This window comes from Sarcophilus harrisii, chromosome 4 (assembly GCF_902635505.1).
Source record: "Sarcophilus harrisii chromosome 4, mSarHar1.11, whole genome shotgun sequence".
In the NCBI taxonomy this organism is placed as follows: domain Eukaryota; kingdom Metazoa; phylum Chordata; class Mammalia; order Dasyuromorphia; family Dasyuridae; genus Sarcophilus; species Sarcophilus harrisii.
Window position 1 is genome coordinate 96,778,575 of NC_045429.1, and position 17,373 is coordinate 96,795,947.

The 17,373-nt window shown below is 40.2% G+C and overlaps 1 protein-coding gene across 1 annotated transcript; it reads left to right on the top strand.

The window, feature by feature from the left end:
* The first annotated feature begins 8,699 nt into the window (after positions 1 to 8,699).
* On the top strand, positions 8,700 to 12,829 carry BTG2 (BTG anti-proliferation factor 2). The gene is made up of 2 exons (XM_003767577.4): positions 8,700 to 9,052; positions 10,256 to 12,829. The coding sequence occupies exons 1-2, from the start codon at positions 8,905 to 8,907 to the stop codon at positions 10,588 to 10,590; spliced, it is 483 nt and encodes a 160-aa protein (XP_003767625.2). The 5' UTR covers positions 8,700 to 8,904; the 3' UTR covers positions 10,591 to 12,829.
* Positions 12,830 to 17,373: the final 4,544 nt, after the last annotated feature.

A 17,373-nucleotide genomic window follows, 5' to 3' on the forward strand; every position in this document is an offset into this window, starting at 1 on the left:
GAAATTCCTAGTTTCCTTTAAGGCTAAGTTCATCTGCTTTCAGAACATCCTTCAAGAACATCCTAGTTGTTAATGTAACCCCTAAATCACTTCATATTAATTTTGTATGTATATGTACCTATACCCACATACTGATGGGAAAAATATGTTCACTAAAAAATAAATTTAGGATACATACATATTTAATAAAAATACATTACATAATACAAATATAACTATATGATATCTAATAAATGCAGTAAATATAATATATACTTACTTTTTACCTTTTTAAAGTTGTGTTTGTATTTCTCAGTGAATGTGCATTTCCTTCATCAATAGATTGTAAGCTCCCTGAGTCTCTTGACTGTCACATTGTGCCATTTAAAAAGAATAATAGCTAATATTTATGTAACATTATAAGGATTTGTGAAATGTTTTACCTGTGTTCAGTATGATTTGGTCTTCACAACAACCTTGTGAAATTGTAGGCTGAGAGATTCATTGAGTTTCCCCAAGATTACATAGCGAATAAATGTCCAGAGCATGACTGGAATTCAGGTCTTTCTCCAAGTGGGAGTACTCTATCCACTCTTCTACCTAGTATTTGTATCCCTAAATCCCAATAATGTTTGGTACACAGTAGGTGCTTAATAAACTTTTGTTGGTTGATTGACAAACATTGATAACTGATCTGGTTTTTCTTTTCCCTGGAGGATTGGGAAGGCCCAGTCTGGGTAATTTGCAGCATCCCTCATTACCCACTCAAGTCTCCTGTTCCTCTTTTTTAAGCCTGTCTGGTTTCAAGCCCCCTCCCATTACCCCCACTTCCCTCACCTCCCCCACTTCCCCTGAGAGTTTTCTAAGCTCTCACAGCTGTAGTGCCAGTTGCCTGCCTGCCCTTTATCTGTTCCCATACATTCAATCCCAGGGGGCCCACACCCATTATAACTTTTCCAAAACAACATCTGGGGAAACCCAACCAATCCCAAGGCCTCTTGTCTGGTTTCCTCCTAGACACTTAAAAGGGAGGAAACTGCTTTTCTGTCTTCCCTTAGTCCCCAGTGGGTAAGGCAAAGGAGATTTACAAAGTAACCCTCCTGGGGCTGGGAAAGAAAGTCGTGAAATCAGTCACAGTCCCTCTGTTGATCAAAATCCATGTGTGTTCCCTCCTGCTTAGCCTGCCTTCCCAAACAGGGGAAGAGATAGCAGGAAAAGGGGGCTGGGGTTGGAGATGCCCCTCTGGGGAAGGAATCCACAGCCCTTTCTGTATCGTGGTCCCCTCTCTACCCAGGCTGGGGAAGCTTGGAGACCCCTTTTCAGCATGATGTTTTTAATAAAGACACAAAATGAAATAAATGGTTATAAAGGAAACCAATTGTACTAAAATAGTTTGTTTGTTTGTTTGTTTGTTTTTAAATTCATGGACCATGAATTAAGAACTTCTGCTCTAGAGTAGTATTGAATTCTTTATTTTGGTGCCTCTCCTCCCCCACCTTTTGTAGCCTAATATCTGTTTGTGAATTGGCTGAGACACACTGGGACACTTCATAGGAGAAACACGTGTCTAGATAAACACCAGTCTGGCCATCTGGTCCTCCACCCTCCAGCACTGTCTTATCTTCTTCCTCTCTCTCTCTCTCTCTCTCTCTCTCTCTCTGTGTGTGTCTCTCTCTCTCTGTGTGTGTCTCTCTCTGTCTCTCTCTCTGTCTCTGTCTCTCTCTGTCTCTTTCTCTCAGTCTCTCTCTCTCTCTCTCTCTCTCTTTTTCCCCTTCTTTCTCTCTCTGTGTCTGTTTCTCTCTGTGTATGTCTCTGTCTCTCTTTGTGTGTTTGTCTCTCTGTGTGTTTCTGTCTCTTTGCCTCCCTGTCTCTGTTTCTGTGTCTCTGTCTTTATCTCTCAGTTTATATATGGGTTCAGAGGTAACATGGTGTTATGAAAAACACCAGTCATGAAGACATGAGGGTTGAAAAGTCATGAAGTCATGAAGACATGAGGGTTGAAATCCCAAATCAGACACGTATGCAAATACGGGCTATGTGACTTTAGGCAAGTTGGTTAATTACTCTGAGCCTCAGTTTTCTCATATATAAAATGGGGATAATAATAGTTCCTCCCTTCAGTGAGGATCAAATGAGATAACTATGAATGTTCTTGATCTTAAAGTTCTATGTAAAAGTGTTTCACTATTATTAGGTGTAGTAATTATTAGTATTATTTCTTCCTCTTCCTAAAAAGGTCTCCACACCTTCCACCCTTCTGTTGTAACAACTTGGCAAAAGGGACAGTGAGGAACCATAAGTCACGAGGCCTTGTGAGAGTGTCACAGCATAGCAATTAGAAACCATTGCTGGAGGGCCAGGAAAGCTTTCTAACTGGGCCAGATGTCAAATGCTTTGACATTGCTGATTGCTGATGATCTCTCCTCTTCTATTCTCCAGGCCCTCCCCAGTTCAATCTTATGAAAGTCCTTAGGCTTTTCACCCATTTGAGCTAGATGATGATAAAATAAAATCTCTGTGTGCAGCCAACTCTCCATGCAGGGGGATTGCTATGATAGTGTAAAAGGGTCAATCAACCAGCAATTATTAAGCACTTACTGTGTGCCTAATACTGTGCAAAATGCTCGCTGTGTTGGCTAGAATAAAATAGATATCTTTAGCACAAGTCCAGGATTTGAGAAAATGAATTTTGAATCTTTAACATAAAAGAAATCATAGCATTACCCGGGATGTACTCTCACTACTAACCACTTTGACTTTCTTTAAATGCTAACAAAAATCCCACCTTCTACAAGAAGCCTTCTTTGTAGAAGGTAGGATTTTTGTTAGGACTTAAAGAATTCCCTCTTAATTCTAGTCTTCCCTCTGTTAATTAGTTCTTCTTTATCCTGTACATGGATTGGTTTGTATATATTTGTTTGCATAATGTCTCTTTGATGAGATTGGAAGCACTTTGAGAGGATGGTGTTTTGCCTCTTTTTGTAATTTTCTTATATTTAACACAGCTCCTGGCACATAATATGGGCTTAATAAATGTGGATTGCTTGACTGATAGAAATGAAGCCTGACTTCAGTCTGTGATGCCTGAGATGATGCCTCAGTTCCCTATAAATTGTCTCCCTCTAGTCTAGAGAACAGGAGAGAATAAGTTGCCACAAGAGTAGCAATATGATATGATAAAAAGATTCCTTGGCTATGTTGAGACCTGGATTCTTTCACTAACTCATTGCATGATATGCTCCTCAGTTTCCTAATCTGTAAAATGAGGGAATTAGACCTTTGGAATTTCCTTCCATTTCTGAAGTTTTTGTTCTTTACAAGTCACCTGAGTGAGTGGATGAAGGATCCTACCTCATTCAGAGAAGTCATCTGTCTCACTGGCTAAAGGCATACCGGCTTGTTCTTTCCACTTAGGCTATGATTATTTTCTTTGAACCTGTGGACCAGTATAGATCTGAATACCAAGCTCCTCAAAGGAGGATATGGTTTGAGATAATGTCCACATTTGCCTTTCCATTGGCATAGCCAATGTCTTCCCTTAATGTCCCCAGTCTCACCTCTAGTTCTAACTTCTTCTGGTGATATTACCTTCCCCCTCCTCCCCCGCTTTTCCCCCAGAGCTTCATCAGGTTTGTCACTAAGACAGTTAATGGACTGAAGAGGCCTTGGTCCTTCTAGCTATTTCCTGCCTGCGCTGTTGCCATGGTGGCCAAAGCCTGGATAGCCCGCATCTGCCGCTGCTCTTGCTGCTATTTCTGTATGTCACCTGGAAAACCTGCGGGTAGCAGCTGAGGGCTTGATGTTTTCTGGCTCAGGAGCAAAACGTGTAGCCTCCACCCACTCACCATCTTCCTCCTCCCCCAATGACCTTCTTCAAAACTTTCTTTAGTACTAAGGAGACATTTTACTCCCTTCTCAAAAGGGAGAGTAATAATTAATAATAATCACCATCATCATCATCACAAAAATACCCTCAGTGAGTCAGCAGGCAATGACTCACATCCCAATATTTTAAATCAATTACAAAAAAGCAAAAATTTTATCTAGTACAACAGTCTACATAATAGTAAAAATAAAGGAATCATAGCAGAATAGACCATATGTCCCAAGACCATTGAAAAATACAAGAACATAAACACAATGGACATTTATATAGTATTTACATATGTACACTTGTACACTTGTAGATATATATTTAGCAATGACAGAGAAAGTGAGGGAGAGTGAGAGTAACAGAGACAGAGAGATAGAGAGACAGAGACAGAGACCGAAAGAGACAGAGAGAGACAGAGAGACAAAGAAAGGGAGACACACACAGGAGAGATAGAGGAAGGAGGACACCACAGAGAGAGACAGAGAAAGGAGAGAATGTTTATTGAGTAATTTAAGGTTTGCAAAGAATTTAAAATGCATAATTTCATTCCATCTTCATGATTACCCTGAGATGGAAGAGAGGTGGGGTCGAGAGGGTGGAAGAAAAACTGGAGGCTACTTCAGTAATTCAGGGGACAGAAATAAAGAGTCTGAATTAGGGAGGTCCTAAAAGGGCCAGGAAACTGGGGACTGATAGGACATTGGGGATGACAGAGAGATAAGGGTAAAAGGTTATGGAGTTAATAGAGCTTCGTGACTCTGAGGGTGGTAGTCCATTTAAAAGAAATGGGAAGTGGGGGAAAAAGAACATATTTTGACCTTAAAAGGTATGTTTCTGGGAAGAACTAGGGCTCCCTAGGGCAGGGGTGGGAAGAAGCACAGGAGGGGGCTTAAAAGTCCCTGCAGCATAGTTGTGAGAAGCCATGAATGAACCTACTTAATCTGCTTTCCCACCCTAGAAGCAGAGGGAATACCAGCTACTGGCCCTCCCTGGTGTCTGTTATCACTGAAGGACAGAAGGGGCAGGGGCTGTTTTAAGGAGGTCTAAAAAAAGCTCTAAGATCAAAGCACTCAGACCCAATACAGACACACCCCAAGTCCCAGAGACCCAAACACATACAAACTCCAGAATGTCAGCATAAAACAAATCCACAAAGACATAAGCCACCCTACCCACAACAGCCTCCCATAATCATACACACACAACCCTCCTCAATCCACTACCACAGCCAAACACAAGCACATGCACAGACATAACCCGAAGGCACACACTCCACTAGGAGAATCAAATGAGCTTTGCAGCAGCTGGTTCAGAGGTGGTGTCAGAGGGAGCTGACATCATCTTCCCAGAATATTTCAATACAGCCTTTGCCTGAGGACCAGGTTTCACCAAATCTGAGGTAGAGCAAGAGAATTTGGAATTAAACCCAGGAACTCAGTTGAGTTCCAAGAAGCACAAAAAATATGGTGCCAACCACGTCTTCAATTCAATTAAAAAAAATGTATTAAGCACCTACTATGTGTCAGAAATTGTGTCAGAATCCCCCAGAAGTAAAAAAAAAAAAAAAAAAAAAGGTAAAAAAAGGTAAAAGACAGTCCCTTCTTCAGCCACAAGAATAAAAGTTCCTTGAGGGCAGTACCTACTTTCTTTTTTATTTCATTTGTGTCAGTGTCTTAATTTGAGAATTCAGTTATATGGAAAGTCCTATAAAAATACAAATTAAATCATATTTACTTATCAATTTGTTAAGGAAAAAGGACAAGACAACACACAAAGACCTAGGTTTGAGTCCCTTCCTTATTTGCTACAAACTGAGCGTCAATCGATTTCTGAATATCAGTTTCCACTCCATGTAAATGTTAGCCATTATCATTAAATGTTATATTACAGAGAGTCATTATTGAGTTACTGCAATCTATTAATGAGCGCTTATTAAGTCCCTTCTATGTGTCAAAGAAAGAATCCTTACTCCAAAGAAATGGAAACAACAGTGCCCAATTTGTATTAACATGTCCTGGTAAAAATATTCTTGGACATGACAACAGAAATATGTCTGTGAGTTCAGTCATCAAGTACTATGCCACCAGCAACACACTTGCCACATGCAAACATGGACATAATATGTGGATTTATTCAGGAATAATTACAATGTTTCTTCAGCCTGTAATGTACCCTCTTTTAATGTACTCATTCTTTAGTGAATTGAGCATAACTTAAACTGTGTTTTCTTTTAAATCATTTAGTTCATTTAGTAATTACTTGCTGAACTATTTCTAACTTCCAGGATATTTTGAAACATTATAGGGACAGAAGGACAGAATAGCTTTTTTAAGACTAAGTTTCATTATCTATAGAATGGGAAGTAGCAGGGGAGTTTGCCCTTTATAATCTCAAAGGTCTCCAGCTCTTGCTGAATTTTGAACCATTGAAAAGTATACTCTTCTGGTAAATCTGGAGCATGTAGTTATTGTATGTATAGTTGTAAGCACTTGATGTTTTGTTATTGACAATAATTATTTGGAAGTGGAATTTTCCATAAAAGTTTTTTTGGGGGCCAGGGGGGAAGGAGCATTAGATTCCAATTCACTTGGTCCTCTTTCCCTAGCAAGCTGATAACTAAATATTATTTTAATTGGTATACTTTTATAAGATTTTTCATATAAGTGAATTCTCAAATTAAGACACTGATACAAATAAAATAAAAAAGAAAATAGGTACTGCTCTCAAGGAGTACAAATTCTTGTGGGTGAAGATAATATAGATAAGAGACTGTCTTTTGTCTTATTTTTTTTTTTTTTAATTTCCTGAACTGAATAGTTTCTGACCCACAGTAAGTGCTTAATAAATGTCTTTTGAATTGAATCGAAGATGTGGCCGACTTCCCTCTTTTGGAAACATTTGTTTCATGGCAACACTCTTGGACCATGATGTTTTGTCTCACCTTTTATCTCTCTCATAAAAAAAAATCTATACTACTTATACAAACATATACAGGTGGCATTAGTCCCACTAGTAGGTCAATACCAAGGCTACACAAATGGCTTCAGGAGACCAAAGGTGAATCCTTAGTCTATAGTAAATCTGTGGATGACCTCCAGTTCAGCCCATAGATCTCTTATTTGTATAATCATTTGCATATTATTTCCATATTAGACAGTGAACTTCTTGAGAGTGGAAACTATACTTTGCCTTTCTTTGTATCCCCCAGCACTTAGCACAGTGCCTGGTACATAGAAACTGCTTCATAAATGTTTACCTACTTATTGACTGAAGTGAATAATGTTCATTGGTTTTATAAAAATAACAGATGTAATTTCATTTAGATGTCAATTAATCTTTTTCCTCCTAATTGTGTGGGGAGGATTGCTAGTGAACTGTAATGTCTCAGGTAAATCACTTAACCTCTGTGGATATCAATTTCCCCTTCTATAAAGTGGGGGAAATAACTCCAGGTTCTTGTGAGGATCAAATAAGAAAATGTATGTTAAGTCTCTAAATTGCCAGGTCACTGTGATTAGTTAGAAAAGCTCATGAAAGTTGCTGGTATCTAAAATTACAGCATGATGGGCTTTAAATCTTCATATAGGCCCAAGAGAGCATCTAGGCCAACAGTCAATTTACAAAGGAGGAATACTGAGGACTGGAGAGAAATAATTTGTCTGTGATTGTGCCTCTTGTAAATAATCCAGCCAGGATTCACATGTGGTTTTTGAATATGGGAAACAATACTAATTCCCTGACACCACCAGTAGGCCTCAGTCCTCTCTTTTTATTTCTTAGTTTCTTTCTTTCCCCCTTTTTTCACCAATTCAATTCAAAACCCATTTCAATTCAAAATTCATTCAAAAATAATTTCTTCAAAGCATTGTATGAAGTGCTGAGATGGAATACAAAATACATCAAAATCCTAGTTTCTCTTTTTTGCCTATTATGGTCTTAGATAAACTACTCTTCTGAGCCTCGGTTTCTTATTCTATAAAATGAAGGGGATTAGGAAAGAAAAATCTATGTATGCTTATATTTATGATTCTCAAGGACTAGGAGAGGGTATTCTAAACCAGATTATTGTATTGTACAGGAATTTCCCTGTACATGTAGTTTCCCTAGTATATAATGACAGCTCTCAAGGAAAAGGAGGTTTATTTGTGTTTCTGTAGCCTTAGTACCCATATGGTGTTCCTTAACTCTACTAGTCATTCAATAATTGTAACAATAATCAATTGTTCATTGGTTGAATAGTAAATAAAGGTTTGGAAAGGGTAATTGAGGTAGGAAGTAAAAAGTCTTTTCTCTTGAAATCCATTAATCAAGGGTAGGGGAGATGTTGAATAGGTAATTTGGGACCAGGATGTTGGCAACCTTGTATACCAGGTTGAGGAATGGGTACTTTAATCATAGGCAGCAACTGGTGTTCTTTGAGCAGGGGAAAGTCCCAATGAATTTTTGGAACATCATTCTCCAGTACTGGAGTTCAGTGGGAAGGATAGCTGAGCAGTCTGAAGGATGGGGAGGTTTGGGATAAGAGGAGAGGGGAGGACATTCTAGGAAGGAATCCGAAGACATTACGACCCCCTTTTGGTGTCTCCTTCTCTTTATGTCCCTCCTTTCTTCCGGTTATTCCTGCTTTCTCCCAGGTTACCTACTCTGGGTTACCCTAGATTGCCTTCCCTCTTCCTCACGTCTCCAGCCCCGGCTCTGGTTCCCAGCACTGACGTCACTCCAGGATGACATAAGCGCCGGAGGAGGCGGAGGCGTCCGCAGGGGGTGGAGTGCGGACTGCGAAACGAAGGCTGGCCCTGCCCCACTAAGGCCAATGGGCCGCCGCGCCGTCCCCTCCTCCCTAACCAAAGCTATGAAAGGAAGAGACTGCCTACAAGTCCGGGCAGAGCAGCAAAGGCGCTGACGGTCTCAGTCCACTCAGCCGAAGTCCCCAGAGTAGTGGCTGGTCCAGCCTGGCGACCTCCCTCCTCCCCGCTGCCGTTCCTGCCGGCATCACGACCCCCGCCGCCACCACGACCCCCGCCGCCACTCTCCCAGACAGTGCGCCCGAGATGAGCCAGACGCGCTGGAAGAGGGTCGACATGGTCCCGGAGATCGCCGCCGCCGTGGGCTTCCTCTCGAGCCTGTTGAGGACCCGCGGCTGTGTAAGCGAACAGAGGCTGCAAGTTTTCAGCGGGGCCCTTCAAGAGGCACTCACAGGTGGGCATATTCAGAGGGCTTCCGACCCCGTAGAGTGGCCTTTGGCCGGGGACTCTTCCCGACGTCCCACCCCCCCCATTCCACCCGGCCAACACTTCCCCGTAACCCCGGGCGCAAATGTTTTCCCCAAGTGCCCAGTCTCTGCAGTCCAACCCTCAAAGTACTATAGAAATGCGAGTTCTTAATGTTATTGTTCTACCGTGCAGAGTTGCGAGTGGTGAGGGATATTCGTATTATGGTCTCGCAGGGGGCGGAAGAGAAGGGCGGGTGGTGGTGGACCGCAGTGGCCGCGGGATGCTGACCGCGGAGCCTGTGGTGGGGCACAACCCCGTGGCCCAGTCTGAATCCTTTCAATCATCAAGAGATCCACCGCCGTTTTCCGTTAATGGTTACAACAAAACCCTTGTAACTCGGGGTTTGGGCGGTCTAGAGAGCCAAAGAGTTTCAACTGGAGTTTCCCTGTGGTTTCTTTCAATTCCCCTTAAACCATCTGCCTTCTTCCCTAGTTTGGGAAGGTGGCTAGCCTTGTTTGGGAGCCCACTGTCCGGGAGGTCCCTGAGTGTGGGGGTGGGAGAGACTGGAATTAAGGAAAAGGGATCCGGTCAGACTGCCAGCTGTTGTGAACTGGCTCCTCCGGGATTGCGACTGTTCGATCAAAACAAGTCTGAAGCGAAGGCCCCAGCTCTTTGATTTCTGTCTCTATTGGCAGAGGATTTTCCCGATTATAAACCTTGGGAGTACTAAGCGCTGTTGTTTTCCGGTGAGAAGTACGAAGGGCAGGTGATTTGCTCCATAATCCCATAATGTTATAGGAACTGAGTTGGAAGCAACATTTTTGGCCTCTGGTCTGTGAGTTGTTTGCCCCTAGAGCTCCCAGAGGCCAAGCCCGGGCTTGCTAAAACAATCAAGCCCATCCTCAAAGCTGGGCTACTGTAAGAGACTTGCCACTGCGGACCCCCGCCACCAGGGTGAGCACTGAAGGAAGGTCAAAGTTTTCTCTGATCCGGATAGCTACGTGTTTCTGCTCCTCTGGGGCTGAAGGCACTTGAAACTGCTTAGAGATAAAGTATGCTTATGAAGTTGCTTGGGTTTCCTTTCCTTTGTCTACACATTCAGTCCATGACCGTTCTAGCTATGTCCTTAGCATAGCCTGTGCCAACCTGACTGGGATTAACCTGGAAATCTCCCCATTTCCCTCCCCAGAGCACTACAAACACCACTGGTTCCCAGAAAAGCCATCCAAAGGTTCAGGCTACCGCTGCATCCGAATCAACCACAAGATGGACCCCATCATCAGCAAGGTAGCCAGGCAGATTGGACTCAGCCTGCCCCAGCTATACCGCCTGCTGCCCAGCGAGTTGACCCTTTGGGTGGACCCCTATGAAGTGTCCTACCGAATTGGGGAAGATGGATCAATTTGTGTCCTCTATGAGGCGGGGCCCACTTCATCCTCTTGTGGACTCCTCACTTGCAAGAACCAAATCATGCTGGGCCGGAGCAGCCCCTCAAAGAACTATGTGATGGCCGTCTCCAGTTAAACCCCCCTACTACTGCCCCCCCCCCCCAGCAATCTACTGTATTCGTTCAGCCTTGACAACAGGCTATTGCATACCTCAACTTGGGGAATCATATTTTTAAATGAAGAGTTATTTATATATATTTTTTTTAAAAAAAGAGGGGGAAAAAAACCAAATTTTTTTTTTTAAGAAAAAATTCCTTAGTGGGAGCTGCTTGGAAGTGGCCTCCTATGGTGCCTTTGGAAAGAAATGTTGTGAACCTGCGTGTCTTGAAGCCAGTATCTGCCAATAAGAGAGGTAGCAATTTTAGGTGTATGGACCTGGCAGGATGGAGGTGATGATGGGATTGGAGAGAGTAGGTGCCTAGTCAGCACCCCAGAGACAATGAGAACATCTATGGTTAGCAACTGTGAATGAGAAAGATCAGGACCTACTCTGGATAGGAGAAGGGTACAGGAGAATTTCAATTTATAGCCTCCTATATCCACAACAAGGGTTCCAGAGACCTGATCGTCTTTGTTAAGGGGCATTCATGCCTAAACTTTTGAAATACTATGTTGCCTATCTTTCCTTTTTATTTTTATTTCTTTTTCTTTCCCTCCTCCTCCTCCCTCCCCCTCATGAGATCATGGGCAGGAAATAAAAAGGCAGCTTCCTTATTCCTCCTGCCTAGATCAACTTTTCTTGAAATTAAGAAATTGTCCTGATAATACCCTCAGGGTCTGGAAGGTTTTGACATCCCAGCTGTGAATTCTAAGGTTTTTGGATTTTTTTATTTTTGTTTAGACTTTTTTTTTTTTGATGATGGAGGGTCTGGAATAGAATAGAAGGGTAAGGAAACCTGCACAAAATCTCCATGTTGCTTTATGCTGCTCTGTGTATGTGTACGTGTATATACTGAATTCTCAAGGGGATGATTTGTAATGGAAGGCTGGGGCCCAAAGAGCTCTCAATGGGGAACGCTCTTTGGACTGGCAGCCTTGTCTGTTGCCCTGCTTAGGGAACCACACAAAAGTCCTGATGATGCTGCCATCATCCCTTTGAGAGATGAACTCAAAAGCTACAGGGAATTTCAGGTCTTTTATGATGTCGTCTTTTCAAAGCACAAATCTCTCCTTTCTTTCCCCCTCCTTGTCACTAGTGCTCCTCCCATCCTTTTAGGACAAAAGTTCTCAAACCTTGTGCAATACGGCCTCCTGAGATTCAGAGTTTCCAGATGGTGGAATGATTCTTCAACTCTCTTGCTGGCATCTGCTCTTTGGCTCTCTGAACTCCAGTTGGCTAGTTTGTTTGGAAGGCACCTCTTGCCTGAGCCCCAATTTCTACAGGCCTTGGCATTGTTCTCAGGTTGCTTCTAAAAACAAACCTTTGGGCATTTACTTCTCCTTGGCACCTAGTGCCTGGTGGTGGGAGAGGAATGTCTTCTCTAAATGTGACTCCAATCCGTTAGTAGAATTGTGCAATATTTACTGTTCTTGGATGGGGAGAAAGAACTGCTATACTAGAAAAACCTTTCCCCCTCCTCCCCAAACCTACCCATGGGAGTAAGGGGGAGGGTTGAGAAGGCTTCAGGTATCCCTGAACAGAACTCCCTGAGTTGGACACAGCTGGAGCATCTGGTCAGCTTGGTTAAGCTCCTGTTGCTAGGGCTTAGTAAAGAATCCCTCTCTCCCCTCCCCACTGCCTTCTGTGGAAGTCTCTCCCCAGCTTTCTTTCCTTTGGATTTCCCAAGCTGCTCTATTCCCCAATTCATAAGGTGCTAATAACCAAACACTCTACTCTTTCATTCTAGTCCTGCCCCCTTTGTGATTGCACCAAATTTTGTGCCAGCTCCTAGACCCTGATTGGAGTATTAAGTTTAATTGAAAGTTAATTCTTCATCCACAGAGCAGGGAAATGATTCCTTGACTTGTGGAATGGGTAAAAACAAACAGCTGTGAATCACTGTGGAATAATGTCCTTGCCTCTGACTGCACACAGGACCCTGCCATTTATCTTCTCTTAGATATTTTCTCTCTTCCTTTCCTTAATATTTACTTTTAAAAGACAAGATCTCAGAGCTGGACTGTTGAGCAGGACTGGTTCTCATATTAAGTAAAACATGGTAGTGAATTTGTAAGCTATTCTGACAGAGGGGACAAAGGTTACTAATTGTATATTGTATAGTGTTTTTATATGAAAGAATGTACAGCTCTATTGACAAATGTACACTTTTTTTTTTTTTTTTTTTGGTTACTTTAATAAAAATGTAGCTGTTTTAGCCGTGTGGTGTAGACACTTAAGTACCCAATCTACCTTTCCCTACTCACTCACCTCAGGCCTGGAATTCCTTCTTGGAGGTGCTTATTATAAATTTCACCCAAAAGAAATAAGCAACGGAATATTACCTCATAAGAAATTGGGTTGGGATTGAAGCTAATCTTTGGTTTTGGGTTCAGTCCCCCTTTCTGGAAACAAAACTGCCCCACTTCAAACATCTGTTTCCTACCTTCACTCCGGGCAAGTGATTTAACCTCTCCAAGTTTCAGTTTACTCATTTGTAAAATAGGAATTGTAATGGCATTTTTAGGCTCACAAATGCAAATGTATTTAAGATGACTTACAGACCATAAAGCTGTTTCCTAGGTGTGAACCATCACGATGATTTTTATCATAAGATTTAATAGCTGACATTTATGAAACGTGATTCAGTGAGAGCCTTATATTTTTCCAATTTGTTCTTCAATGGGAAATATGCTGGTATCATATTAGAGATAAGTAATACAAGGCCAGTGACTGGCTTAAAATTTTACAAAGTAAACTATGAAATTGGGATCGGAACTTGTTCTGTGGTCCAAGTCCAGTGCCCAGCCCATTGCCCTTCCCAAGTGACAATATTTGTAAAGCACTTAGCCCGGAGCTTCCAACCTTCCAACCTTCCAATCTTCCAACCTTCCAACCTTACTCTTGTATGCAACTTGGGATATCGCTGTTCTAAAACAAGTTTCATGGTAAATAATGTCCCTTAAGAGATTTCTCTTTATTAAAGTATCCCCTTCTGATGGTCTCTCATCACATAGACTTCTCTGGGATGTAGATGGTCAGCAGAGAGACTGGGTTCTCCACATCCATAGTCCATGCTCTCCAAGGTCCAATAATTCCTCTTGATATCCTAGTCCTGTTAAAGTGCTATAATGTTGGAGATGGAGAATACCAGGATGGAGTAGTTTGTGAGTGTAGGATCCTTAACAGTAAAGATCTCATCCCTGAACACTAGGATCTTATTTTAATGAGCTTTGAGAGCCAGGTCTCTAACTGGTGTTTGAGTGACCTCCAAGCATGTTTAGACTTGTCTGGCCCAGTTCCTGGTAGAATCTTGGGGAGGGAAAGGTGCATAGGCAGACAAGTGTGAGTGGTATCATATTAGGATTCAACAATCCCATTCAAAACTTATTCTAGAGTAGGAAGTAAAACTTTTGAGAAGCTGCAAGTATATCCAGGACCTACTAGCTGTATGGTTACAGTTTCTCTTCTCAAGAAGCTAATATTGAAAAAGGAAGAAGAGGAAAATTTACAAATAACCTAGTTAGCCATTTGGAGTTATATATTCTGTGAGGGGAAGATGAAAGAAGGTATTAATTGAATTTTATCCTTTTTTTAAAAAAAAAATAGATTTATGGAATGTTACAGGTCCTAATAAGGGATTCTCTCCCCTGTATAATTAGAATTAGGTGATTTACAGGGACTACAAAGAAAGGACTGTCCTCAAGATCCACAGATATCCATTTATTATTGGAAGGTTTTCCTATTTCATATATCTATACTTGGGGGGAAAAAAAAGACCTGGCTGCCTTGTTATTTAGAAAAAACTCATTATTTAAGGGCCTTGTCCCATTTTCATTTTGAACCTTTTACTCTGAATCCCAGGTGTAATTGTTTCCCTAATAATGGGTTACAACTTTATATTTTATCTTTCCTCTGAGTCTTGTAAGAAAACTATGTCCACTATGTAGACAGGAAAATTATTATTACCTTCCTTTTATGTACTGGAAAACCAAGCCTCAGGGAAATAAAGTCATTTTTTGGACCTCACACAGCTAGTAAATAGCAGAGGCAATGCTTGGGCTCAGGTCTTCCATTCCTAGTCTACTGGTATACTGTCATATGACTCTGAAAATAGCAAGCTCACTAATGTTGCCTTTTTCTAGATGTGGAAAAAGGTGAAAATTGGGGAATTTTTGTTCTACAATTGATTTTCTTTTAAACCTTTAGGACAGGATTAGTGTCTTACTGGGCAATAAGCCTTATTTTTCATGATGGGCATTTCCTTATTTCAAAACTTAGATAGTTCTCATTGATGTATTAAGGGCAGCATGGTGAGAAGGGAAAAATGTGGATTCAGCACTGAGGGAGAGCTTTAATTGGAGTTCTGCCCATCTGCCCATATCATTTATTACCTGTGGACTTTGAGCTATTTGCTTACCTTGTGTTTGACTTCTTATCTTTAAAATGGAAAAAAAATATGTATATATACTAGATCCTAGATTCATCTTCTAGATATAAATTCTAAGGATTGCTGACCTAGAGCTTACAAGTCATAACTTCCAGAAGCAACATTAAAACCAGGTGCTCTACCTTCCTGAGCCAGTGTTCCTTCCATTGTCCTGCATTACCTTATATACTTTATTATCTTATTTGATTCTTATGCATGTCTTCATATAAATTCTTCATAGAAGACCCACCCAATGTGCCAGAAACTTCTCATTGTTTTTATACTTTGTGAACCAGTGTAGGACTCAGTCTGTCCATTTTTTATCTGTCTTTTCATTAAATTATATTTTTAATATAATTTTTTAAAATATAAATTTATTTTTAATTTTTAATATAATTTTTTTTCTTTTTAAACTTAATTTTACTTTTTCAATGGATAAAAAGGCATCTCCATTTACTCTCAATAAAAAAAAAATCCAGTTGTAACCAAAATGCATAGTCAAGTAAACCAAAAAACCTATGTCTTAATCTGTACCTTGAGTCCATCACACATTCTGTTAATAGTGGGTAGAAACCTTCATCATTAAGTCTCTGGAATTGTGATTGGTCATTGCATTGATCATAGTTCTCAAGACTTCCAAATTGTTTGTCTTTATAATGTTGTTATAATTATATAAATTATTCCCCTGGTTATGCTCACTTCAGTCTCTCTTAGTTTATACAAATCTTCCCTGGTTTTTCTTATGGCACAATAGTATTCCATTATGTTCCTATGCTATAATCCAGCCATTCTCCAACTAATGGGCACATCCTCAGTTTCCAGCTTTTTACTACCACAAATACAGTGGCTATGATTATCTTTGTACATTTAGGTCCTTTTCTTTTTTACTTGATCTCTTTGAGGTTACAGCATTAGTAGTAGTAGTATCTCTGGGTTAAAAGGTATGAACAATCCAGTAAATTTTGACACATGGTTCCAAATTGTCTTCCAGAATTGACTCTATCAACTCACAGATCCACCAGTGATGCATTTTTGACGTGTTTTTGCACAGCTAATAGTATTTGTCAATTTCCATTTTTGTCAGCTTTTCCAATTTGGTTTTTTATAAAGAAGTTGAGTTGCTTTAATTTTCATTTTCCTAATTATTAGTGATTTGCAGAATATTTTTATATGGCTACTGAGAGCTGGGGTTTCTTTTTTAAAAAACTGTCTATTTTTATCATTTACCAATTGCAGACTGTCCTTTATTCTTATCTTATAAATTTAAATCAGTTTCTTATTTATCTTTATGAGATCCTTATCAGAGAAAATTGCTTCAAAGGCCCCTATCCCTACCTTGTTTCCCTTTTAATTTTGGATATATTGGTTTTGTTTGGCAAAGCCTTTTTAATTTTATGTCATCAAAATTGTACATTTTATCTTCCGTGGTCTACTCTATCTCTTTTTTGATCATGAACTTTTCCCTTTGTCCATAGATCTGACAAATAATTTTTCCTATGCTATTCCAATTTGTTTATAATATCACCATTTATGTCTAACTCATTCATGCATCCATTGGAGTTTATCTTTGTATAAGAGAGATTAGACAAGCCCTAGTTTCTACTAGACTACTTTTCAGTTTTCACATTATTTCTATCTAATTGAGTTATTATTCTGGTATCTGAGATCTTCATGTTTATCAAATATTGGGCTACCACTTATTGACTTCTCTCTTAACCAGTTATAAAATAATTTTGACGATTATTGCTTTGTAGTATAGTTTGAGATCTACTGCTGTAAGGTCCTCTTCCTTCTTACCTTTTTTTCATTATTTCCCTTAAGATTCCTGACCTTTTGTTCCTTCAGCTAAACTTTATTGTTTAGTTTTGTTTTTTTCCTAGCTCTATAAAAGAATTCTTTGGCAGTGTAATGGGTATGGCACTGGATTAGTAAAGTAATTTAGATAGAATTGTCATTTTTATAATGTTAGCTTAGGCTACCCATGAGCAATTACAGAAATTATGAATATAACTACAAAATACTTTTTCCAGAAATATAGATCTAAATAAGCAGAAGTATTAATTGTTCAAAATTCTATCTTTCCCTTCCCACTCCCTGAGATGGTAAGCAATCAGATATAGGTTTTACATGTGCAATCATGTAAAACACTTTCAAATTAGTTATTTTTTACAAGAAGATTCAAATAAAAGAAAAATTAAAAGTGAAAAATAGCATGCTTCAGTTGGTATTCAAACATGTCAGTTCTTTCTCTGAAAGTGAATAGTATACTTTTACATATTCTGTAGTTGTTTTAAATGGAATTTCTCTATCTCTTCCTGCTGTGTTTTGTTCAT

Bases quoted from the DNA above. Each gene is read 5' to 3' on its own strand.
- BTG2 (XM_003767577.4), top strand. From the start codon at position 8,905: ATGAGCCAGACGCGCTGGAAGAGGGTCGACATGGTCCCGGAGATCGCC. The intron at 9,053-10,255 runs GTGGGCATATTC...TTCCCTCCCCAG, and splicing joins CCTTCAAGAGGCACTCACAG to AGCACTACAAACACCACTGG.